The sequence below is a fragment of the Chiloscyllium punctatum genome, chromosome 8, assembly GCF_047496795.1.
Source record: "Chiloscyllium punctatum isolate Juve2018m chromosome 8, sChiPun1.3, whole genome shotgun sequence".
NCBI classification, from domain to species: domain Eukaryota; kingdom Metazoa; phylum Chordata; class Chondrichthyes; order Orectolobiformes; family Hemiscylliidae; genus Chiloscyllium; species Chiloscyllium punctatum.
Genome location: NC_092746.1, coordinates 134,388,631 through 134,414,528, shown reverse-complemented (window position 1 = coordinate 134,414,528; position 25,898 = coordinate 134,388,631). Strand labels below are relative to the sequence as shown.

Below are 25,898 nucleotides of genomic sequence, written 5' to 3'. Positions count from 1 at the left end.
TTCACCCTCAGTGCCCCTTGTACTGTTTGAAACAGAGTTTGTGTGGGGACAGTTAAAGTCGCCTCCTATTATTTCCCTCTTATTCCTACAGGCCAAACTCTGTCCGCATTTATTTGTAATCTATCTCCCTCTCCCTCTCACTATGTGGAGGTCCATAATACACTCCTAATAGTGTGACTACTCCTTTCTTTATTCCTTAAAACCTCATTTATTAACCTGTTTAGTATGTGATTCCTTCTCACAATGAAGAAGGAGATGTAACACTTTAATAACTGCTTTGAGAACCGTACAGTGTTGCAGCACGCTTTGTGAATAGAACATAGAACAGTACAACACAGTCCAGGCCCTTCAGCCCTTGATGTTGTGCCGACCTTTTATCCGACTCTAAGATCAGACTAACCGACATACCCTTCATTGTACTATCATCCATGGACCTATCCAAGAGTCGCTTAAATGTCCCTGATGTCTCTGACTCTACTCCCACCGCTGGCAGTGCATTCCACACACCCACCACACACTGCGTAAAGAACCTACCTCTGACATCGCCCCCTAAACTTTCCTCCAATCAGCTTAAAACTATGGCCCCTCATGATAGCCATTTCTGCCCTGGGGAAAAGTCTCTGGCTATCCACTCTATCTCTGCCTCTCACCGTCTTGTACACCTCTATCAAGCCCCAGTTCCCTCAGCCTTTCTCCATAAGACACACCCTCCAGTCCAGGCAGCTTCCTGGGAAATCTCCCCTGTACCCTCTCTAAAGCTTCCATATCCTTCCTATAATGAGGCGACCAGAACTGAACACAATATTCCAAATGTGGTCTAACTAGGGCTCTATAGAGATGCAGCATAACCTCACAGCTCTTAAACTCAATCCCCCTGCTAATGAAAGCCAACACACCATACACCTTCTTAACAACATAGGTTTAGAGTGAGAAGGGAAAGTTTTAAAAGAGCCCTAAGGGGCAAAAAAGAAAAAAGTGTGGCACAGTGGTTAACACTGCTTCCTCACAGCGCCAGAGACCCGGGTTCAATTCCCGACTCGGGTGACTGTCTGTGTGGAGTTTGCACATTCTCCCCGTGTCTGTGTGGGTTTCCTCCGGTTTCCTCCCACAGTTCAAAGATGTGCAGGTTAAGTGAATTGGCCATGCTAAATTGCCCGTAGTGTTAGGTGAAGGAGTAAATGTAGGGGAATGGGTCTGGGTGGGTTGCTCTTCGGAGGGTCGGTGTACACTATATCCACTGCTCTATCTTCATCAATGCGTTTTGTCACGTCCTCAAAAAAATTCAATAAGGTTTGTGAGACATTCCTGATTATCTCTAATCAAACTATAATTTTCCAAATAATCATAAATCCTGTCTCTCAGAATCCTCTCCAATACTTTGCCAAACACAGACTGGCCTTGGGCATAATTGAAATGTGGAGCTTATTCAAGGTACAGCTATTGTGTGTCCTGGATAAGTATGTACCTGTCAGGCAGGGAGGAAGTGGTCGAATGAGGGAGCCGCGGTTTACTAAAGAAGATGAATCTCTTGTCAAGAGGAAGGAGGCTTATGTTAGAATGAGACATGAGGCTCAGTTAGAGCACTGGAGAGTTACAAGTTAGCCAGGAAAGACCTAAAGAGAGAGCTAAGAAGTTCCAGGAGGGGACATGAGAAGTCATAAACCCTAAAGCTTTCTATAGGTATATCAGGAATAATAGAATGACTAGAGTAAGATTAGGACCAATCGAGGACAGTAGTGGGAAGTTGTGCGTGGAATCCAAGGAGATAGGAGAAGCACTAAATGAATACTTTTTGTCAGTATTCACCTGGAAAAAGACAATGTTGTCGAAGAGAATACTGAGATACAGGCTACTAGACTAGATGAGATTGAGGTTCACAAGGAGGAGGTGTTAGCAATTCTGGAAAGTGTAAAAATAGATAAGTCCCCTGGGCCGGACTGGTTTTATTCTAGGATTTTCTGGAAGTCAGAGGAGATTGCAGAGCCTTTGGCTTTGATCTTCATGTTGTAATTATCTACAGGAATAGTGCTAGAAGACTGGAGGATAGCAAGTGTTGTCCCCATGTTCAAGAAGGGGAGTAGAGACAACCCTGAAATTTATAGACCAATGAACCTTCCTTCGGTTGTTGGCAAAGATTTGTAAAGGATTATTAGAGATAGGATTTATAATCATCTATAAAGGAATAAGTTGATTAGGAATAGTCAGCATAGTTTTGTGAAGGGTCAAAAGGTATGGTGCTAGAAAAACACAGCTGGTCAGCCAGCATCTGAGGAACAGGAGAATCAACGTTTCAAGTATAAGCGGTTCATTAGGAATAAGGCTTGTGGGCCAAGGAGGCTGAGGTATAAATGGGAGGTGGGTGGTGCTGGGGGGAAGGTAGATGACCTCGGGGGGTACATTGAGAGAGAGATTGACTGAGATCCTTGTAGAAGGAGGAGGAGCACATCTCTAAGGTCGGCATCCTTGTGAAAGGTGGGCCAGGCCTCACTAAACCTTATTGAGTTCTTTGTGAAGGTGACCAAACAGGTGGATGAGGGTAAAGCAGTTGATATGGTGTATCTGGATTTCAGTAAGGCATTTGATAAGGTTCCCCATGGTAGGCTAATGCAGAAATGCAGAGGTTTGGGATTGAGGGTGATTTAGCGATTTGGATCAGAAATTGGCTAGCTGAAAGACAGAGGGTGGTGGTTGATAAGAAATGTTCATCCTGGAGTTCAGTTACTTGTGGGGTACCACAAGGATCTGTTTTGGGGCCACTGCTGTTTGTCATTTTTATAAATGACCTGGATGAGGGCGTTGAAGGATGGGTTAGTAAATTTGAGGCTGACACTAGGCCGTTGGAGTTGTGGACAGTGCGGAAGGATGTTGTAGGTTACAGAGAGACATAGAGCTGGGCTGAGAGGTAGCAAATGGAGTTTAATGTGGAAAAGCGTGAGGTGATTCACTTTGGAAGGAGTAACAGGAATGAAGAGTACCGGCCTAATGGTAAGATTCTTGGTGGTGTTGATGAGCAGAGAGATCTCGGTGTCCATGAACATAGATTGCTCAAAGTTGCCACCAGGTTGATAGGTTTGTTAAGAAGGCATACGGTGTTAGCTTTTATTGGTAGAGGAATTGAGTTGCAGAACCATGAGGTCAGGTTGCAGCTATATGAAACTTGGAGTATTGTGTACAGTTCTGGTCACCACATTATAGGAAAGACGTGGAAGCATTGGAAGATTTACCAGGATGTTGCCTGGTATGGAGGGAAGGTCTTATGAGGAAAGGCTGAGGGACATGAGGCTGTTTTTGTTCGAGAGAAGAAGACTGAGAGATGACTTAATTGAGACATATGAGGTAATCAGAGGGTTAGATAGGGTGGACAGGGAGAGCCTTTTTCCTTGGATGGTGATGGTCGGCCTGAGGGGACATAGATTTAAATTGAGGGGTGATAGATATAGGACAGATGTCAGAGGTAGTTTCAGAGTAGTAGGGACATGGAATGACCTGCCTGCAACAGTAGTAGACTCACCAACTTTAAGGGCATTTAAATGGTCATTGGATCAACATATAAATGATAACGGAATAGTATTGGTTAGATGAGCTTCAGACTGGTTTCACAGTTTGGCGCAACATTGAGGGCTGAAGGGCCTGTACTGTACTGTGATGTTCTATGTAATTCCGAGGATTATCCCTATTCCCTTTCTTGAACAAGGCAATAACATTTGCCACCCTGCAATCATCTGGCACGACTCCAGTGGACAGTGAGGACCCAAAGATCATCACCAGGAGCATAGCAATCTTCTCTCGCTTCCTGTAGTAACCTTGGGCATATCTCATCAGGCCCAGGGGACTTATTTATCCTCATGTTTTTCAAAGTTTTCTGCCCATCCTCATTAATATCAGCTTGTTTCATGCTGCCCTCACAAATGAAAAGGCCCTTCTCAGTAGTGAATTAAGGATCTCCCTGACCTCCTCCAACTCCAGGCACAGGCTCCCTCACTATCCTTGATCAGCCCTGTCCTCACTCTGGCCATCCTCTTGTTACTCACATAAGTGTAGAATGCCTTAGGGTTTTCCTTAATCCTACCCACTAAAGCTTTTTCCTGCCCCTTCTATCTCTCCAAAGTCCATTCTTCAGTTCCTTCCTGCCTACCATGTAACCCTCTAGAGCCCTGTCTGATCCTTACTTCCTCAACCCTAAGTAAGCTTCCTTCTTCCTCTTGACTAGATGTTCCACATCCCTTGTCATCCAAGGATCCTTCACCCTACTTATCCCTTGCTTGCCTCAGTGGGACAGACCTGTGCAGCACTATTAGCAAGTGATTCCTAAACAACCTCCACATTTCTGTCGTCCATGCCGACCAGATATCCCAACCCAATCTAGTCCCACCTGCCAGCACACGGCTCATATCCCTCCAAACCCTTCCTATTCATATACTCATCCAAATGCCTCTTAAATGTTGTAATTGTACTAACCTCCACCACTTCCTCTGGCAGCTCATTCCATACACCCACCACCCTCTGAGTGAAAAAGTTGCCCCTAAGGTCTCTTTTATATCTTTCCCCTCTCACCCTAAACCTTTGCCCTCTAGTTTTGGACTCCCCGACCCCAGGGAAAATACCTTGCCTATTTACCCTATCCATGCCCCTCATGATTTTATAAACCTCCTTAAGGTCACCCCTCAGCTTCCGACATTCCAGGGAAAATAGCCTAAGCCTGTTCAACCTCTCCAAAATGCCGCACCTAAAATTTATCTAAACTAAAGTTTTGACAAAGGGTCAGTTAGACTCAAAACGTCAGCTCTTTTCTCTCCTTACAGATGCTGCCAGACCTGCTGAGATTTTCCAGCATTTTCTCTTTTGGTTTCAAATTCCAGCATCCACAATAATTTGCTTTTATCCATCTGTCACTCCTCAGCCCGTTGGCCCATCTGATCAAGATCTCTTATAACCTGAGGTAACCTTCTTTGCTGTCCACTCCACCTCCAATGCTCCCAACTTATTCTCCATAGTTCTGCCTAATAGCATTGTAATTCCCCCTCACACAATTAAATACTTTCCCATACCGTCTGCTCCTATTCCTCTCCATGAGTACAGTAAAGGTCAGGAAGTTGTGATCACTATCACCGAAATACTCTACCACCAAGAGATCTGACACCTGATCTGGTTTGTTGCCAAGCACCAAATCCAATATGGCCTCCCATCTAGTTGGCCTATTGAGTTAAGAATCCTTCCTGGACGCACCTAACAAAATCTGCATCATCCAAACTATTTGCACTTAAGGAGATTCCAATCAATATTAGGGAAGTTGAAGTCACCCGTAACAACAGCCCTGTTACCTCTGCATCTTTCCAAAAACTGTCTCCCAAACTGTTCTTCCATGTCTCTGTTGCTATTGAGGGATCTATAGAAAGCTCCCAACAAAGTGACTGCTCCTTTCCTGTTCCTGCCTTTAACCCATACTGACTCTGTAGACAAGCCCTCCTTGCCAAACTCCCTTTCTGCAGCTGTGATGCTACCCCTGATTAGCAATACCACTCCCCCACCTCTTTTATCTCCCTCCCTATTCCTTTTGAAGCATCTAAATCCTGGAACATCCAACAACCATTCCTACCCCTGTGAAATCCAAGTCTCAGTAATGGCCACAACATCACAGCTCCAAGTTCATCACCCTTATTCCTGACATTTCTTGAGTTAAAATAGACACTCTTCAACCCATCACGCTGACTGCAACATTGCCCGATCAACTTTCTATCCAACCTCACAGACTGCCTGCACGCTGTATCTGCCTGTTCGCCAGCTACCTCATCCTCTGATCCATAGTTCCGGTTCCCATCCTCCTGCCAATATAGTTTAAATCCTCCCGAAGAGCTCTAGCAAACCTCCCATCCAGGATATTGGTGCCCATCCAGGTCAGATGCAACCCGTTCAATTTGTACAGGTCTCATCTTCCCCAAAAGGTATCCCAATGATCCACATATCTGAAGCCCTCCCTCCTACACCATCCCTGCAGCCACATGTTCAGCTACACTCGCTTTCTCTTCCCAGCCTCACTAGCCCATGACACCGGTAGCAATCCTGAAATCACTACTCCGCTCATCTTGCCTTTTAGCTTCCAACCTAATTCCCTATATTCACTTTTCAGGTCCTCATCCCTTTCCCTAGCTTTGTCATTGGTACCAATATGTACCACAACTTAGAACATAGAACATTCCACCGCAGTACAGGCCCTTCAGCCCTCGATGTTGCACTGACCCGTGGAACCAACCTGAAGCCCATCTAACCTATACTATTCTATCCTCATTCATATATCTATCCAATGACCATTTAAATGCCCTGCCAGTAGCAGTAGTGGACTCTCCCTCTTTATGGGTATTTAAGCGGGCATTGGATAGGTATATGCAGGATAGTGGCTTAGTGTAGGTTAGGGGTGCTTTGATTGGCGCAACATCGAGGGCCGAAGGGCCTGTACTGCGCTGTAATGTTCTATGTTCTATGTTCTATGTTCTAAAGTTGGCGAGTCTACTACTGCTGCAGGCAGTGCCTTCCGCGCCCCTACTACTCTCTGAGTAAAGAAACTACCTCTGACATCTGTCCTATATCTATCACCCCTCAATTTAAAGCTATGTCCCCTTGTGCTAGCCATCACCATCTGAGGAAAAAGGCTGTCACTATCCACCCTATCTAACCCTCTGATTATCTTGTCTGTCTCAATTAACACCTCTCAACATTCTTCTCTCTAATGAAAACAGCCTCAAGTCCCTCAACCTTTCCTCATAAGAACATCCGAGTAAATCTCCTCAGAAACCTTTCCAAAGCTGCCACATCCTTCTGATAATGCAGTGACCAGAGCTGTACGCAATACTCCAAGTGCAACTGCACCAGAGTTTTGTACAGCTGCAGCATGACCTTGTGGCTCTGAAACTCAATCCCTCCACCAATAAACGCCAACACACCATCTGCCTTCTTAATAACTCGATCAACCCGGGTGGCAACCTCTGGCTGTTCTCTTTACCCCTTAAAAATCAATCCGAGACATCCCTGACCCTGGTGCCTGGGAGGCAACATACCATCCAGGACTCTCATCGGTACCAATGACAAAGCTAGGGAAAGGGATGACACAATCTCCTGTCTGTTCCTCGAACCATTAGATCTGTCACTATCGCTCTCCTGTTTACCCCCCCCCCCCCCCCCCCCCCCCACCCCCTTTCCCTTTGGAGTCACAGTAGGTAAGTTTTAAAAATGAAAACAGAAATGGGTCTGGCAGCATCTGTAGAAAGACAGAAACACAGTTATTTCCAGTACGAGTCTCAGAATGTTGAATTAGAAATGTTAACTCTGCTTTCTCTCCACAGAGAGGCTGCCAGACTCGCTGACTTCCTGCAGTAATCTCTGTTTTTTGTTCAGATTTCCAGCATCTACGTTAATTTGCTTTTGTACTTTTTAAACGTGAAGTACCCTTGTAAAGTCAAAAAAGTGGGAGTTGATTTTCGGAGAGGTTTTAGTGTGAAGTTAGGGATCCTGACAGGCCTGAACCAGCCCTGGGCTGACAAATTAGCAGCAGCTTTGAGCTCTGAGCCCACAAGCCTCATTACTCACCAGGTGAAGCTGGAATCTCTCCTGAGGTGTCTGAGCTGCTTCGCAAAGTCCATTTGCAGACAATTGTCCTTCAACTTCATCGATCCACAGCAAAAGGCCTTGTATTTCCTGGTTTAGCTTCTGCGCCTAAACATCCAAACAAACAAATTAGGCCATTCGGGGGGGATAGTGAACATGGAAATGTTGGAAAAAGATGTAAGGAGATATCTCAGGATCTTTATGCATTTTTAAACCAAACAAGTTCAGCAATTACCCAGACTTTTCTGGAGAAGGAAGAGTTATCTTGAAGTGACTTAGTAAAAGTAACTCAAGGATGGACTAATTGAGTTGGTAGAGCAGTTAGTGTTAAAAGTAGGAGCTACAATGGCAGATGTAATTGAGACGATAGCACAGCATTTGAAATTGGAAGAACAGTAAAGCAAACAAGATAATGAGCCAATTAAATTGGAGAGGATTGCAGAGGAGATAGCTGAGAAGCAGGAAATGAAAATTAAATGCTTAATTTTGAACAGGATAGACAACTTGAAACAAGAAGGCTGGAACTTAAAGAGGAAAAGGAGACAGAGGAGACATTTCAGGGAAAAGGAAAGAGACAGAGATTCCAGCATAAACGTTTGGAACGAGTAAAAACAAATGTAATAACACATTTCGGATGTGTTATTGAGCTGTTTTGTCTCTTTCAGTGATTTTAGTGCTTTTGTTCCTCTTGCTTTCCATTGTTCAATGTCCTTTTAAATTCAGTGTCTCTCAAGTTGTAAAGAGAAAATCAAGAGTCTGCATTTAAAAGGTTCCCTCAGTCATCATTCATTTTTAGGGCCTACACTGTACAGGACATTGGTTAGGCCACTGTTGGAATATTGTGTACAATTCTGGTCTCTTTCCTATCGGAAAGATGTTGTGAAACTTGAAAGGGTTCAGAAAAGATTTACAAGGATTTTGCCAGGGTTGGAGGATCTGAGCTACAGGGAGAGGCTGAACAGGCTGGGGCTGTTTTCCCTGGAGTGTCAGAGGCTGAGGGGTGACCTTAAAGAGATTTATAAAATTATGAGGGGCATAGATAGGATAAATAGACAAAGTCTATTTCCCTGGGGTTGGGGAGTCCAGAACTAGAGGGCATAGGTTTAGGGTGAAAGGGGAAAGATATAAAAGAGACCTAAGGGGCAACTTGAGCTGCCAGAGGAAGTGGTGGAGGCTGGTACAATTGCAACATTTAAGAGGCATTTGGATGGGAATATGAATAGGAAGGGTTTGGAGGGATATGGGGTAAAAACAATGACTGCAGATGCTGGAAAGCAAATACTGGATTAGTGGTGCTGGAAGAGCACAGCAGTTCAGGCAGCATCCAACGAGCAGCGAAATTCAGACAGCAGTCAAGCCAAAGTCTCCTGAGGCTAATACAAAGAAATCAGTGAATAGCTGGTGCTGGCAGATGGGACTAGAATGGGTTGGAATATCTGGTCGGCATGGACGGGTTGGACCGAAGGGTCTATTTCCAGGCTTTCCATTTCTATGACTCTTTGATACAGCTGGGATTATTGAGATGTGGCAGTACAGACACCAGGGATGGGAACGGAATATCCAGAGGTATTCAGAATTTAGGAAGGACAGACGAGAAAGAAAGCAGGTGGAGTTGCATGGCTGCTTAGGGGAAATCAATTCAATAGGGCGGAAGGAGATTAACTCTGACAGTGTGCAATCTCTATGAGTAGAGGTGAGAAACACCAAGAGAAGAATATGGGTGGCATTACTTGGAAAAGCATAGTTTGATTAGGTCGCCAAACAGTAGGTGTGATGTCAGGAAAGAGGAAATTTGAGATACATGCAATAAAGGAGCATGAGGAAGTGACAAAGGTGATTGGTGAGAATAGGCCAGGGATGTTATCCACATGAAAAGTGTTTGACAAGATCCCTCAAGGTAAGCTGATGCAGAAAATTAAGTCACATGGGATACATGGTGAGTTGGATACAAAATTGGCTTAGCCACAGCAGACAGAGTCAAACAGTGTGGTGCTGGAAAAGCACAGCAGGTCAGGCAGCATCCGAGGAGCAGGAGAGTTGATATTTCGAACATAAGCCCTTCATCAGGAATGAGGCTTGTGGGCCAGGTGGCTGAGAGATAAATGGGAGGGGGGTGGGGCTGGGGGGGGGGGGAAGGTAGATGGGAAAGTGATATGGAGATAGCGGGTGATGATAGGTCAGAGAGGAGAGTGGAGCTGATAGGTGGGACAGATCAAGGGGGCGGTGCTGGTTTGGAGGGTTGGATCTGGGATAAGGTGGGAGATGGGGAACTGAGGAAACAGGTGAAATTTACATTGATGTCCTGGGGTTGGAGGGTCCCAAGGCAGAAGATGAGGTAGTCTTCCTCTAAGCATTGGGTGACTAGCGTTTGACGGGGGAGGAGGCCCAGGACTTGCATGCCCTTGGCGGAGGATAATACAACAATATCATCCACTGCCATTTCCTCCACCTACAAACAGACCCTACCACCAGAGATATAGTTCCCTCCCCACCTTATCTGCAACCTGCAGAGATGATTCCCTCCACGACTCCCTTGTTAGATCCACATCCCCCACCAACCCACCCTCCACTCCTGGCACCTTCCCCTGCCACCGCTGAGGTGTAAAACCTGTGCGCACACCTCTAGCCACCTGGAGGAAGAATGTGTCATCTTCCACCCTCCACCCCCACTTCTATCAGTCTATTGCATTCCCAGATACCTTCCACCCAACTCCATCCACCTCCCATTTAACTCTCAACCGCCTTGGGTCCCACCCCATATTTCCGATGAAGAGCTTCTCCTGCTCCTTGGATGCTGCCTGACTGGCTGCACTCTTCCAGCACCATACTCTCAACTCTGATCTCCAGCAGCTGCAGTGCTCACTTACTCCCAGCAGACAGTGGATGGTTGTGGAGGGGTGTTTCTCTGACTGGAGGACTGTGATCAATGGTGTTCCACAAGAATCTGGATGTTGGAACGTCTGTTGTTTGTCGTATTGATAAACGATTTGGATGGAAGTTGAGATGGTCTGATTAGTAAGTTTACAGACAACTCAAAAATGGGTAGAGTTGTGGATAAAGAGGAGAGCTGTCAAAGGATCCAACAGGATAGAAATCGTTTGGAAAGTTGGATGGAGAAATAGCAGATGGACTTTAATGCGGACAAGTGTGAAGTGATGCATTTTGGGAGGTCAAAGGCAAAAGGCAAGCATACAGTAAATGGCAGGACCCTGAGGAGCACTGATATACAGAGGGATCTTGGGGTGCAAGTCCATAGCTCCTTGAAAGTAGCAACACAAGTGGTTAAGGAGGTAAAGAAGGCTTACTGCATGCTCATCTTCATCAGTTGGTACACCGAGTATAGAACTTCAGTCAAGCCACATCTGGAGTATTGTGTGCAGTTCTGCTCCCCACACTATAGGAAGGATGTGGAGGCTTTGGACATGGTGCAGAAGAGGTTTACCAGGATGTTAATTGGATTGGAGTGTATTAGCTAGAAGGAGAGGTTGGATAAGATTAGATTAGATTACTTACAGTGTGGAAACAGGCCCTTCGGCCCAACAAGTCCACACCGCCCCGCCGAAGCGCAACCCACCCATACCCCTACATCTACCCCTTACCTAACACTACGGGCAATTTTAGCATGGCCAATTCACCTGACCTCCACATCTTTGATTGTTTTCAATAGCGACCTGATGGAAGTATTTAATATTATATAGGATGGATCATCAGAGTCTGCTCCTCAGGTTGGAAAGAGGGACATGAGTTTAAGTTTAAAGGAGAGATGAGAGGCAAGTGTTTTTTTACACAGATGGTGGTCAGTGCCTGGAATGTGCTGCCAGAGCCAGTGGTGGCGGCGGGTACAGTAGCAATGTTTAAGAGGCATCTTGACAGATGCATGGATAGACAGGGAATAGAGGGATATGGTCTGCATAGAGGCAAGTTCTTTAGGTTGGAAAGGTGTCATGTGTCAGCATAGGCTTGGTGGGTTGAAGGGCTATTCTTGTGCTGTCCTGTTCTTTGTTCTCTTTGTTCAGAAGAATGACAAGAGAATTTCATAGAAACCTATAAAATTCTAACAGAATTAGACAAGGTAGATTTGGGAAGAATGTTCCCAATGGCCAGGGAGTCCAGAATGAGAAGTCACTGTCTAAGGATACAGGGTGACCATTTAGGATTGAGATGAGGAGACATGTCTTCACTGAGAGAGTGGTAAGCCTGTGGAATTCTCTGTCACAGAAAAATAGTTGAGGCCCAAACATTGAAGGAATTAGATTTAGATCTTAGGATTAAAGGGATCCAAGGGTCTGGGGAGAAAGCAGGAACAGGAGACTGAGTCACGTGATCATATGGAATGGCGGAGCAGGGCTGAGTGGCCTACTCCTGCTCCCCATCCCTCTGTTTCTGTGTGGAGATAAAAATCAAACTGAAACAGTCTTTTTTGAGAAGGATGCCCATGTTGCAATATTTTGACAACAAAGACCCTACCTCATGGATTCCATTTTTTCATCCATTTTTGTCACTTATCGATTAATATTACCTTAGACTGTGATATTTAAACTAAATCATTAACTAATTCATTAACCTGCCAATTACTTGCATTCTGTCCCACCCTTACTCTGTCCCCCACTTCACTCGGTCCCTCACTCACTCATTCCATCCCCTCACTCACTGTCTTTCATTCACTCTATCCCTCACTCAGTCCCTCCATCACTCACTCAGTACCTTCCAACACTGACTCAGTCCCTCCCTCACTCACTCTGTCTTTACTCCATACCTGACTCACAGTGGTCTCAAGCTCCAGCACTTGCTGTTCAGTCTGATATTTCACACGCTCCCATCGCAGATCCAGTTCTTGAAGATTATGGGAAAGGTTGCTCACCGTTTTTCTGGAGTTTGGAGTTAGCAGTGCGAGACCAGCTTGGTGAACAGACTGCACTGTGCTCTCATGCGCTCTCACATCATTCCACAGAACCTGTATAACAAGAGGCATGGCAGTCCCGAGGTTCAACAACAACAAACTTCCTCATTGTGCACATTGAAGGCAGAGACACCAGCTCCTGCTCATGATTAACCTGTTCAACATATCTCCATCCATCACAGAAACACAAACACTTTATGATTCATACTCACAGCAGACAATCCACTCAGGGAGAGAGTGATGGATCTCCAAACCCTTCACTGGATCGGGGGGGTTTCTGATCTGGTCATAGCCCAGGGGGTGATGGAGATTCTTAAAAATTAGTTCAAGGATGTGGGTGTTACTGACTGTCGAGAGAGTGGTGCTCAAAAAGCACAGAAGGTCAGGCAGCATCCGAGGAACAGGAGAATCAACATCATGTAGAGAATTCCCCAAACTGCAATGGTGATGTTGGGAATGGCAGTGAACAGGAAATGAGAGATGCATGTGATAAGGGAATATCAGTGATCACGGGTGATTTTAATCTGCACGTAGATTTGGCAAATCAAATAAGCCACAATGCTGTAGAGGAGGAATTCCAGGAACATATATGGAATGGCTTTCTTGATCAATATGTGGAGGAACCAACTAGAGGGCAGGCCATCTTAGACTGGGTACTGTGTGATGAGAAGGGAATCATTGCCAATCTAGCTGTGTGAGACCCCTTGGGGATGAGCAATAGACAATAGGTGCAGGAGTAGGCCATTCTGCCCTTCGAGCCAGCACCACCATTCATTATGATCATGGCTGATCATCCTCAATCAGTATCCTGTTCCTGCCTTATCTCCATAACCCTTGATTCCACTATCCTTGAGAGCTCTATCCAACTCTTTCTTGAAAGTATCCAGAGACTTGGACTCCACTGCCTTCTGGGGCAGAACATTCGACACACCCACCACTCTCTGGGTGAAGAAGTTTCTCCTCAACTCTGTTCTAAATGGCCAAACCCTTATTTTTAAACTGTGTCCTCTGGTTCGGGACTCACCCATCATCGGAAACATGCTTCCTGCCTTCAGAGTGTCCAATCCTTTAATAATCTTATACTTCTCAATCAGATCCCCTCTCAGTCTTCTAAACTCAAGGGTATACAAGCCCATTCGCTTCAATCTTTCAGCGTAAGGTAGTCCAACCATTCCCTCATAAGCCAGAATGTCTTTCCTCAAATAGCTGAGGGGTGACATTATAGAGGTTTATAAAATCATGAGGGGAATGGATAGGATAAATAGACAAAGTCTTCTCCCTGGGGTAGGGGGGAATCCAGAACTAGGGTGAGAGGGGCAGGATTTAAAAGGGACATGAGGGGTAACCTTTTAAACACAGAGGGTGGTGTGTGTATGGAATGAGCTGCCAGAGGAAATGGTCAAGTTACAACATTTAAAAAGCATCTGGATATGTACATTAATAGGAAAGATTTAGAGGGATATTGGCTAAATGCTGGCAAATGATTAGAAGAGATTAGGATGTCTGGTGAGAATGGATGAGTCAGACAAAAGGTTTCTGTGCTGTATGACTCTCTGACTCTATAAAGTGGGCGTGAGCTGCCTTCTTGAGCCGCTGCAGTTCATGTGCTGTAAATAGACTCGGAATGCCATTAGGGGACAAATTCCAGATTTTGACCCAGTGAACGAACGGTGATATATTTCCAAGTCAGAATGGTGAGGGGCTTGGAAGGGAACTTGCTGATGGTGGTGTTCCCATAAATCTGCTGCCCTTGTCCTTCTAAATGGAAGTGGCTGTGGGTTTAGAAGGTGCTGTGTGAGGATCTTGGTGGGTTTCTGCAGTGCATCTTGTAGATAGTACACACTGCTACTACTGAGCATTGATGGTGGAGGGAGTGGGTGTTTGTGAATGTGGTGCCAATCAAGTAGGGGCTGCTTTGTTCTGGATGGTGTCGAGCTTCTTGAGTGTTGTTGGAGCTGCCCCCATCCAGGGCAAGTGGGGAGTATTCCATCACACTCCTGCCTTGTGCCTTGTAGATGGTGGACAGGCTCTGGGGAGTCAGGTGGGGAGTTACTCGCTGCAGGATTCCCAGCCTCTGACCTGCTCTTGTAGCCACTGTGTTTATATGTGAGTTTAGTTGAATTTCTGGTCAATAGCAACCCTCAGGATGTTAATCGTGGGGGATTCAGTGATGGTAACACCATTGATTGTCAAGGGGTGGTGGTTAGATTGCCCCTTATTGGAGATGACCATTTCTGTGGCATGAATGTTACTTGTCACTTGTCAGCCCAAGCCTGGAGATTGTCTAGATTTTGTTGCATTTGAACACGGATTGTTTCAGTGTCTGAGGAGTTGCAAATGGTGCTGAACATTGTACAATCATCAGTGAACATCCCCACTTCTGACCTTATGCTGGAGGAAAGGTCATTGATGAAGCAGCTGAAGATGGTTGGGCCTAAGACAATACCCTGAGGAACCCCTGCAGAGATGTCCTGGAGCTGAGATGACTGACCTACAACAATTATGACCATCTTGCTATGTGTCAGGTATGATTCCAGTCAGACAGTTTGACCCTGATTCCCATTGATTCCAGTTTTGCCAGGGCTCCTTGATGACACACACGGTCAAATGCAGCCTTGATGTCAAGGGATGTCACTCTCACCTCACTTCTGAAGTTTTGCTGTTTTGTCCATATTGACAGCTCATCACCACCTTCTCAAGGGCAACTTGTGATGGGCAATAAATGCTGACCAGCCACCCCAACAGCACATCTCACCGATGAATCAGTTAAAACGTTTTGAACAAAAGTTGCAATAAGGTCAGGAGCTGAGTGGCCCTGGTGGAACCCAAACGGGGCCTCAATGAGCGGGTGCTGCTTGTTAATGACACTGTTCATCACGTTACTGAGGATCTTGAGGAGACTGATGGCTGGGTTGGATTTGTCCTGCCTTTTACATACAGGATAAACCTGAGCAATTTTCAACAATGTTGGGGTGATATCAGTGTTGTAGCTGTACTGGAACAACTTGGCTAGGGGAGCGGCAAGTTCTGGAGCATAGATCCTCAGTAAAGACTAAGGGGGTGTCGGACTCTAAAAGCTGATGTAGGTTAGCAATGGCAGGAGTTTCTGGGAGTAATTCAGGAGACACAGCAGAGATTCATCTTGAGGAAAAGGAAGCATGGTACAGGGAGGATGAGGCAATCATGGCTGACTAGGGAAGTCAGGGTCAGCATCAAAACAAAAGAGAAAGCAGATAATGTGGTGAAGGGCAAAGGGAAACCAGAGGATTGGGAAGCTTATAAAGACCAAGAGAGGGCAACACAAAAGAAATCAGGATGGAGAAGATTCAATATGAGGGTAAGGTAGCCAGTAATATGAAGGAAGACTGTAAGAGTTTCTTTAGATATATAGAGAGAGGCAAAAGTGGACATTGGGTTGTTGGAAGTGCCGCTGGAGAGATAGTAGTGGGGAACAAGGAAATGGCTGAGGAACTGAATAATTACTTTGGGTCAGTCTTCACAGTGGAAGACAGGAGTAATATCCCAAAAATTGAAGAGAGTGAAGGGGTAGAGCTGAGTATGGTGACCATCACCAAGGAGAAGGTGCTAGAAAAACTGAATGGCCTGAAGGTGGATAAATCACCTGGACCAGATGGGCTACAGCCCAGAGTTCTCAGGGACACAGCTGAAGAGATAACAGAGGAGTTAGTGGTGATCTTTCAGGAATCGCTAGAATCAGGGAGGGTCCCAGACAACTGGAAAATCGCTAACATGACATCCCTGTTTAAAAAAGGAGTAAGGCAAAAGATAGAAAATTACAGACTGATTAGCCTAACCTTGGTTGTGTGTAAGATCCTGGAATTCATTGTGAGGAAGATTGGGAAGACTGAGGATCTAGAGGAGTTGGGCCTAAGACACTACCCTGAGGAACCTCTGCAGAGATGTCCTGGAGCTGAGATGACTGACCTACAACAATTATGACCATCTTGCTATGTGTCAGGTATGATTCCAGTCAGACAGTTTGACCCTGATTCCCATTGATTCCAGTTTTGCCAGGGCTCCTTGATGACACACACGGTCAAATGCAGCCTTGATGTCAAGGGATGTCACTCTCACCTCACTTCTGAAGTTTTGCTGTTTTGTCCATATTGACAGCTCATCACCACTTTCTGAATACTTGGAAATGTACGGTAAAATATGGCAAAGTCAGCAATGTTTCATCAAGGGGAGGTCACACCTTACAGATCTACTAGAATTCTTTGAGGAAGTAATGAGCAGGTTAGACCAAGGAGAGCTAATGGACGTTATCTCCCTGGTCTTCAGGAAGGCCTTTGACAAGGTGCCATACAGGACGCTACTGAGTAAGCTAAGTGCCCTTGGTGTTAGGGGCAAGGTGCTAGCACAGGTAGAAGCTGGGCTGTCGGGCAGAAAACAGAGACTGGGATAAAAGGGTCCTTCTCAGGATGGCAGCCGGTGACGAGTGGTGTTCCACAAGGATCAGTGTTGGGACCACAACTTTTCACTTTATACAATAACAATCAAGATGAAGGAACTGAGGGCATTCTGGCCACATTTGCAGACAATACAAAGATAGGTAGAGGGACAGGTAGCATTGAGGAGGTGGGGAGGCTGCAGAAGGATTTGGACAGGATAGGAGAGTGGGCAAAGAAGTGGCAGATGGAGTACAACATGGGGAAGTGTGAGGTGATGCACTTTGGTCGGAAGAATGGAGGCATGGACTATTTTCTAAAGGGGGAGAAAATTCAGGAATCTGAAGTGCAAAGAGACTTGGGAGTTCCAGTCCAGGATTCTCTCAAGGTAAACTTGCAGGTTGAGTCAGTAGATAGGAAGGCAAATGTAATGATGGCATTTATTTTGAAAGGATTTAAATATAAAAGCAGGGATGTACTTCTGAGGCTCTATAAAGCTCTGGTCAGACCCCATTTGGAATATTGTGTCCAGTTTTGGGCCCCATATCTCAGGAAGGATGTACTGGCCCTGGAGCATGTTCAGAGGTGGTTCATGAGAATGGTCCTAGGAATGAAAAGCTTAACATATGAGGAACATTTGAGGACTCTGGATTTACACTCAATGGAGTTTAGAAGGATGAGGGGGGATCTCATTGAAATATACAGAATACTGAATGATGTTGACAAAACAGATGATTTTGGGAAGATGTTTCCATTGGTAGGAGAGACTCGGACCCAAGGGCATAGCCTTAGAGTAAAGGGAAGACCTTTTAGAATGGAGATCAGGAGAAACGTCTTCATCCAGAGAGTGGGGAATCGATGGAGTTCACTGCCACAGAAGGCTGTGATGGCCAGGTCATGGAGTATATTTAAGACTGAGATAGAAAGGTTCCTGAGTATCAAGGGGATCAAAGGTTACAAAGAGAAAGAGGGAGAATGGAGTCAAGAAACATATCTACCAAGATTGAATGGCAGAGCAGATTTGATGGGCTGAATGGCCTACTTTCTGCTCCTGTGTCTTATGTCTATGATCTTATTAGATTATTTACAGTGTGGAAACAGGCCCTTCGACCCAACAAGTCCACACTGACCCTCTGAAGAGCAACCAACCCAGACCCACTTCCCTACATTTACCCCTTCACTATGGGCAATTTAGCATGGCCAATTCACCTGACCTGCACATCTTTGGACTATGGGAGGAAACCGGAGCACCCGGAGGAAACCCACGCAGACACGGGGAGAACGTGCAAACTCCAACAGTCAGTCGCCTGAGGCGGGAATTGAACCCAGGTCTCTGGCGCTGTGAGGCAGCAGTGCTAACCACTGTGCCACCTGTAAAGATTATATTGATCTATTATAGATCTATCGAACTGACCCGAAGTTTTGCTAGCTGTATCTCACAGGTGTGGAGATCAATGCTGGGGCATCGTTGCTGATCCAGTAATTCCTGGGTGGTTATCAGCCATGTCAGAGTCTGCTGGAGAGCTGGTTGGAAATGTCCAAGACTCAGCAATGTCTTTTCCAACTCATGCTGCAATCAAAGGACAAAAGTCAGAAGTTGGATTCCTTGTTCCATTTCAGTCACCGCTACCCCCCACCACCACCCCCTCCTTCCCTTTCCCCCTGGGTCATCCTCTCACCAATCGCTCTGGATTCTCCTCTATCTCCTCTCAAATATCATAGTGTTCTGGTCAGGGATGTCTCAGAGTGGCTGCAAGACATTCTGGAGCAGGAGGTTGAACAGTCTGGTGGTGGTACACACAGAGGTACCAACCACCAAACACAGGGATGAGGACTCGACAGCTGAATCGAGAAAGTTAGGAGACAAATTAAAATACAGGACCTCATATCTCAGGATTACTCCCAGTGCCACATGCCAACACGAGCGTGGAGTCATACAGCACGGAAACAGGCCCTTCGGTCCAACGCATCCATGCTGACCAGGTGGGGGGGAGGGTGGTGGAGAGTTAAGTGGGACGGGGTGTGGCTGGGGGAAAGGTAGCTGAGAATGCAATCAGTAGATGGAGGTGGGGACTGATGGTGATAGGTCAGAGAGGAGGGTGGAGAGGATAGGTGGGAGGGGAGATGGACAGGTAGGACAGTTCAAGAGGGTGATGCTAAGTTGGAGGGTTGGGTCTAGGAAAAGGTGAGGGGAGGGGAGATGAAGAAATCCACATTGTTCCTGTATGGTTGGAGGGTCCCAAGGCGGAAGATGAGACGTTCTTCCTCCAGGCGTTGGATGGTTAGGGTTTGGTAGTAGAGGAGGCCCAGGACCTGCATATCCTTGGGGCTTGGGGGAGTTGGTTGGGGGTGGAGGGGGGAGTTGACGTGTTCGGCCATGGGGAGGTGAGGTTGTTTGGTCAATATGTCCACAGGACAGTGGGGCAGTTTAGCATGGCTAATCCACATAACCTGTCCAGCTCTGGACTGTGGGAGGAAACCCACGCAGACACAGGCAGAGTGTGCAAACTCCACACAGACAGTCACCCGAGGCTGGAATCAAATTCAGGTTCCTGGTGCTGTGAGGCAACAGTGCTAACCACTGAGTCACCGTGCCATGTAGAGAACATGGTAGGTGCCTGGAATTGGCTGCCTGTGTTGAGGCACTAAACTCTTTGGAAATGTACCTGGTTCTGCACTTTAAAATGTTGTAAGTTACCATGTGCAGGAAGATGAGATTAGAAAGGACATCTCGGGGTCTTTGTGTTGGTTTGGACAAGTTGGGCTGAATGGCTCCCTTCCATGCTATATCATTCTGTGGTTCTAACATCCTCCATTCTCTAATGGACCATCCCCCATTCCTTCTGAAATATCTTCCATTTCTCCAGGAACACCCCCTATTCCACCAGGAACATCCACTGTTCCCTCTCTAATGTGAATCCCCCTTACCTGTTTACTGACTAATTCTCTCTCCAGCTTCTCCCAGCATTCTCGATAGTCCTGCAGGGGCCCCTCAATCAGCTCTCGCTCAGGAACTGGCAATTGGCGAGTGAAAGACTGAGAGTGATGAGCAAGGGTCTCCACCTCTAACTTCTGCAGATAGAGATCACTCATCAACTCCTGCAGAGAATTGGTCCAAGAGGGGATAGGGGGAGTAGGGAAGGAGAAGGGAAGGGAGAGAAGATGAGATGGGGGGATGGCAGAGATGCAGATGGGAGAAGGGAGAGAGAGGGGAAAGTAGGGAAGGAGAGAGGGAGAAATGGAGGGAGAGAAAATGAGATAATGGAAGGGGAGACAGACAGAGATAGTGGGAGGGGGAGATGAAGGTGGAGAGAAAGAGAGGGCAATATTGGGAGGTTGAGAGGGGAGTAGATAGTGTGAGGAGTTAATGGAAGGGGAGAGAGTGGAGACATTGAGGAGAGAGAAAGCAGGGAGAGAGAGGATTGGGAGAGATGGGGAGAGACAAGTGTGGGAGAGATTGGAGGGGGAGTGAGGGGTAGAGAGTGGGGGAGGCATAGAGGAGAGAGAGTGGGGAAAGAGGAGGTGAGGAGTAAACAGGGGGAGAGAGTGGAGGGAAGGTGGGAGTGGAGAAAGTGTGGGGGAGGGGGAGAGAGAGGAGAGCAACAAATTAGTGACTTAGGTTCAGAGGTAGGGTGTAAATATCAACATTTATTAATGTTACAAACCTGGGTGGGTCAGGAAACTGTGTGGAAGGACACATCAGGCTGTAAGATTCAAACAGCTTCAGTGAGTTAGCCACAGGCTGGCAGACCCAGGATAATGTGCAGAAGACTGAGGCTGTTGTACAAGTGGAAATGATTTTTAAAAAACCATGAATCTTGCAAATGTGGGTGTCCAGAGAGAAATGAGTAAATGGGAGGTCAACATGGCATAACAATAATGTCACTGGGCTAGAAACCCAGGCTAGTGTCTGAAATCTGGGGCTTGAATTGAAACATGGGGGTTGGTGGAATTGAAAAGCACTGAATAAATCTGGAATCTGCAACTGATCTCAGTGATTGTGACTATGAAACTGTCATCAACTGTTGGGAAAATACCATCTGGTCCATGAAAGATCTTCAGGGAAAGAAATCTGCCATCCTCACCGGGTCTGGCCTACATGTGACTCTAGACCAAGAGCAATGTGGTTAGCTCTCAGTTGCCCCTCTGAAATGGCCAAGCAAGGCATTCAGTTGTATCAATCGTGACATGGACGGTTTGGACAGAAGGGTCTGTTTCCATGCTGCACATCTCTATGACTCTGTAACTCTATGACATGAAACCAGATGGATCACCTGGCATCGACCTTGGCACTGGAAAAGACAATGGCAAAACCAGCCATAACAAATAGATGTGATCTATATGGTCTTCAGTAAGGCATTCGACAAGGTTCCCCATGGGAGACTGATTAGCAAGGTTAGATCTCATGGAATACAGGGAGAACTAGCCATTTGGATACAGAACTGGCAAAAAAGGTAGAAGACAGAGGGTGGTGGTGGAGGGTAGTTTTTCAGACTGAAGGCCTGTGACCAGTGGAGTGCCACAAGGATCGGTGCTGGGACCTCTACTTTTTGTCATTTACATAAATGATTTGGATGCGAGCATAAGAGGTACAGTTAGTAAATTTACAGATGACACCAAAATTGGAGGTGTAGTGGACAGCGAGGAGGGTTACCTCAGATTACAACAGGATCTTGACCAGATGGGCCAATGGGCTGAGAAGTGGCAGATGGAGTTTCATTTAGATAAATGCGAGGTGCTGCATTTTGGGAAAGGAAATCTTAGCAGGACTTATACACTTAATGGTAAGGTCCTAGGGAGTGTTGCTGAACATAGAGACCTTGGAGTGCAGGTTCATAGCTCCTTGAAAGTGGAGTCGCAGGTAGATAGGATAGTGAAGAGTGGGAGCAGCGGCCGAGGAAAAGCGAACCCGGGAGACTACAGCTAAGGTAAGACAGTTTGTTTCAAAATTACTTACCTGTAGCGGGCAGCGGAAGTGAGGTTGGAGCGCATAGCTGGGCGGGAAGGTAAGTGATTAGTATTTGAGTGGGTGTGTTCTAGACCCCAGGTCCTACTTCCGTAGGGCCTCCCTCCCACCCTCCTCCTCTAACCTAACTTTAAAGTCTACCGGTAAGTGACTCAGTGTTCTTGACTCAGTGTTCTTGTTTTTGGAGACAGTGTACAGTCATGGCAGCGCAGGCGGTGGAATATTCCTCCTGCAGGATGTTTGAGGTAGGGGTGACCACCGATACTCCTGCCGACTTCGTCTGCAGGAAATGCAGTCAGATCCTGATCCTCATCGAACGAGTTAGGGAACTGGAACTGGAGCTGGATGAGCTGAGGATTATTCGAGAGGCTGAGAGGGTGATTGATAGAAGCTACAGGGACATAGTTACGCCGGAGAACAGAGGTAGATGGGTAACAGTTAGAGGTGGGAAGGGGAAGAAGCAGGCAGTGCAGGGTTCCCCTGTGGTCGTTCCCCTAAAAAATAAGTATACAGCTTTGGAAACTGTTGGGGGGGACAGCCTTGCAGGTGTAAGCTGCAGTGAAGGGGTCTGTGGCTCTGAGACTCAGAAGGGAAAGGGGGAGAGGAGGAGAGCGCTAGTTATAGGGGACTCTCTAGTTAGAGGGACGGACAGGCGGTTCTGTGGACATGGGCGAGACTCTCGGATGGTTTGTTGCCTCCCGGGTGCTAGGGTCCGAGACGTCTCGGACCGTGTCTTCAGAATCCTGAAGGGGGAGGGTGTGCAGCCAGAAGTCGTGGTACACATTGGCACCAACGACATAGGTAGGAAGAGGGGTGGGGAGGTCATTCAAGAGCTCAAGGAGTTAGGCTGGAAGCTAAAAGCTAGGACAGACAGAGTCGTCATCTTTGGGTTGTTGCCGGTGCCACGTGACAGTGAGGCAAAGAATAGGGAGAGAGTGCAGTTGAACACGTGGCTGCAAGGATGGTGTAGGAGGGAGGGCTTCAGATATTTGGACAATTGGACTGCATTCTGGGGAAGGTGGGACCTGTATAAACAGGACGGGTTGCACCTGAACCAGAAGGGCACCAATATCCTGGGGGGTAGGTTCGCTAGCACTCTTCGGGGGGGTTTAAACTAATTTGGCAGGGGGATGGGATCCGGACTTGTAGTCCAGCAAGTAAGCTAGCTGTGTGTCAGGATGTCCAAGACTGTAGGGAGGCTGTGGAGAAGGTAGCACTGACAGGGACTACTTGCGGACACAGAGATGGGCTCAAGTGCGTATACTTCAACGCAAGGAGTATCAGAAATAAGGTGGGTGAACTTAAGGCATGGATCGGTACCTGGGACTACGATGTTGTGGCCATCACGGAAACATGGATAGATGAGGGACAGGAATGGCTGTTGGAGGTTCCTGGTTACAGATGTTTCAGTAAGATTAGGGAGGGTGGCATTGCTAATTAGAAATGGTATAATGGCTGCAGAAAGGAAGTTTGAGGGGGATCTGCCTTTGGAGGTAGTATGGGCTGAAGTCAGAAATAGGAAAGGTGCAGTCACCTTGTTGGGTGTTTATTATAGGCCCCCCAATAGCAGCAGAGATGTGGAGAAACAGATTGGGAAACAGATTTTGGAAAGGTGCAGAAGCCACAGGGTCGTAGTCATGGGCGACTTCAACTTCCCAAATATTGATTGGAAGCTCTTTAGATCAAGTAGATTGGATGGGGCGGTGTTTGTGCAGTGTGTCCAGGAAGCTTTTCTAACGCAGTATGTAGAGTGTCCAACCAGAGGGGAGGCCATATTGGATTTGGTACTCGGTAATGAACCGGGACAAGTGGTGGGCTTGTTAGTGGGTGAACATTTTGGTGATGGTGACCACAATTCTGTGACTTTCACCTTGGTTATGGAGAGAGATAGGTGCGCACAACAAGGAAGTTTTTACAATTGGGGGAAGGGAAATTACGATGCTGTAAGACAGGATTTGAGGAGCATACGTTGGGAGCATAGGCTGTCGGGGAAGGATGTGGTGGAAATGTGGAACTTTTTCAAGGAGCAGATACGACGTGTCCTCGATATGTATGTACCGATCAGGCAGGAAAGAAATGGTCGTGTGAGGGAGCCTTGGTTGACGAGGGAGGTTGAATGTCTAGTAAAAAGGAAGAAGGAGGCTTACATAAGGTTGAGGAAACAGGGTTCAGACAGAGCAGTGGAGGGATACAGGATAGCCAGAAGGGACCTGAAGAAAGGGATTAGGAGAGCTAAGAGAGGGCATGAAAAATCCTTGGCGGATAGGATCAAGGATAACCCCAAGGCATTTTATGCGTATGTGAGAAACCTGAGAATGACGAGAACGAGGGTAGGTCCGATCAAGGACAGTAGTGGGAGATTGTGTATTGAGTCGGAAGAGATAGGAGAGGTCTTGAACAAGTACTTCTCTTCAGTATTTACGAACGAGAGGGACCGTATTGTTGAAGAGGAGAGTGTGAAACGGACTGGTAAGCTAGAAGAGATACTTGTTAGGAAGGAAGATGTGTTGGGCATTTTGAACAACTTGAGGATAGACAAGTCCTCCGGGCCTGACGGGATATATCCTAGGATTATGTGGGAAGCAAGAGAGGAAATTGCAGTATCGTTGGCAATGATCTTCTCGTCTTCACTGTCAATGGGGGTGGTACCAGGGGACTGGAGAGTAGCGAATGTTGTGCCCCTGTTCAAAAAAGGGAATAGGGATAACCCCGGGAATTACAGGCCAGTTAGTCTTACTTCTGTGGTAGGCAAAGTAATGGAAAGGGTACTGAGGGATAGGATTTACGAGTATCTGGAAAGACACTGCTTGATTAGGGACAGCCAGCACGGATTTGTGAAGGGTAGGTCTTGCCTTACAAGTCTTATTGAATTCTTCGAGGAGGTGACCAAGCATGTGGATGAGGGTAGAGCAGTGGATGTAGTGTACATGGATTTTAGTAAGGCATTTGATAAGGTTCCCCATGGTAGGCTTATGCGGAAAGTCAGGAGGCGTGGGATAGAGGGAAATTTGGCCAATTGGATAGAAAACTGGCTAACCGGTCGAAGGCAGAGAGTGGTGGTAGATGGTAAATATTCAGCCTGGAGCCCAGTTACAAGTGGAGTTCCGCAGGGATCAGTTCTGGGTCCTCTGCTGTTTGTAATTTTTATTAATGACTTAGATGAGGGAGTCGAAGGGTGGGTCAGTAAATTTGCAGATGATACGAAGATAGGTGGAGTTGTGGACAGTGAGGAGGGCTGTTGTCGGCTGCAGAGGGACTTAGATATGATGCAGAGCTGGGCTGAGGAGTGGCAGATGGAGTTCAACCCTGCCAAGTGTGAGGTTGTCCATTTTGGAAGAACAAATAAGAATGCGGAATACAGGGTTAATGGTAGGGTTCTTGGTCAGGTGGAGGAACAGAGGGATCTTGGGGTCTATGTACATAGATCTTTGAAGGTTGCCACTCAGGTGGATAGAGTTTGTAAGAAGGCCTATGGAGTATTATCGTTCATTAGCAGAGGGATTGAATTCAAGAGTCGTGAAGTGATGTTGCAGCTGTACAGGACTTTGGTTAGGCCACAGTTGGAGTACTGTGTGCAGTTCTGGTCGCCTCACTTTAGGAAAGATGTGGAAGCTTTGGAGAGGGTGCAGAGAAGATTTACCAGGATGTTGCCTGGAATGGAGAGTAGGTCGTACGAGGATAGGTTGAGAGTTCTCGGCCTTTTCTCGTTGGAACGGCGAAGGATGAGGGGTGACTTGATAGAGGTTTATAAGATGATCAGAGGAATAGATAGAGTAGACAGTCAGAAACTTTTTCCCCGAGTACAACAGAGTGTTACAAGGGGACATAAATTTAAGGTGAAGGGTAGAAGGTATAGGGGAGATGTCAGGGGTGGGTTTTTTACCCAGAGAGTGGTGGGGGCATGGAATGCGCTGCCCGTGGGAGTGGTAGAGTCAGAATCATTGGTGACCTTTAAGCGGCATTTGGATAGGTGCTTAATCTAGGTTAGAAGTTCGGCACAACATCGTGGGCCGAAGGGCCTGTT

At 46.7% G+C, this 25,898-nt stretch overlaps 1 protein-coding gene across 13 annotated transcripts in view; it reads right to left on the bottom strand.

Moving 5' to 3' along the window:
* macf1b (microtubule actin crosslinking factor 1b) overlaps window positions 1-25,898 on the bottom strand; it is a 228,923-nt gene that overhangs the window by 115,409 nt on the left and 87,616 nt on the right. For 10 of the 13 annotated variants that reach the window (XM_072576571.1, XM_072576569.1, XM_072576570.1 and 7 more), the window contains 4 exons: window positions 19,837-20,007; window positions 18,323-18,478; window positions 12,356-12,553; window positions 7,582-7,707 (listed from right to left, as the gene is read on the bottom strand). In XM_072576571.1, coding sequence (XP_072432672.1) covers window positions 7,582-7,707; window positions 12,356-12,553; window positions 18,323-18,478; window positions 19,837-20,007 — 651 coding nt within the window. The remainder of the gene's footprint in view (window positions 1-7,581; window positions 7,708-12,355; window positions 12,554-18,322; window positions 18,479-19,836; window positions 20,008-25,898) is intronic. The other 3 variants (XM_072576563.1, XM_072576568.1, XM_072576572.1) reach the window with 3 other exon arrangements.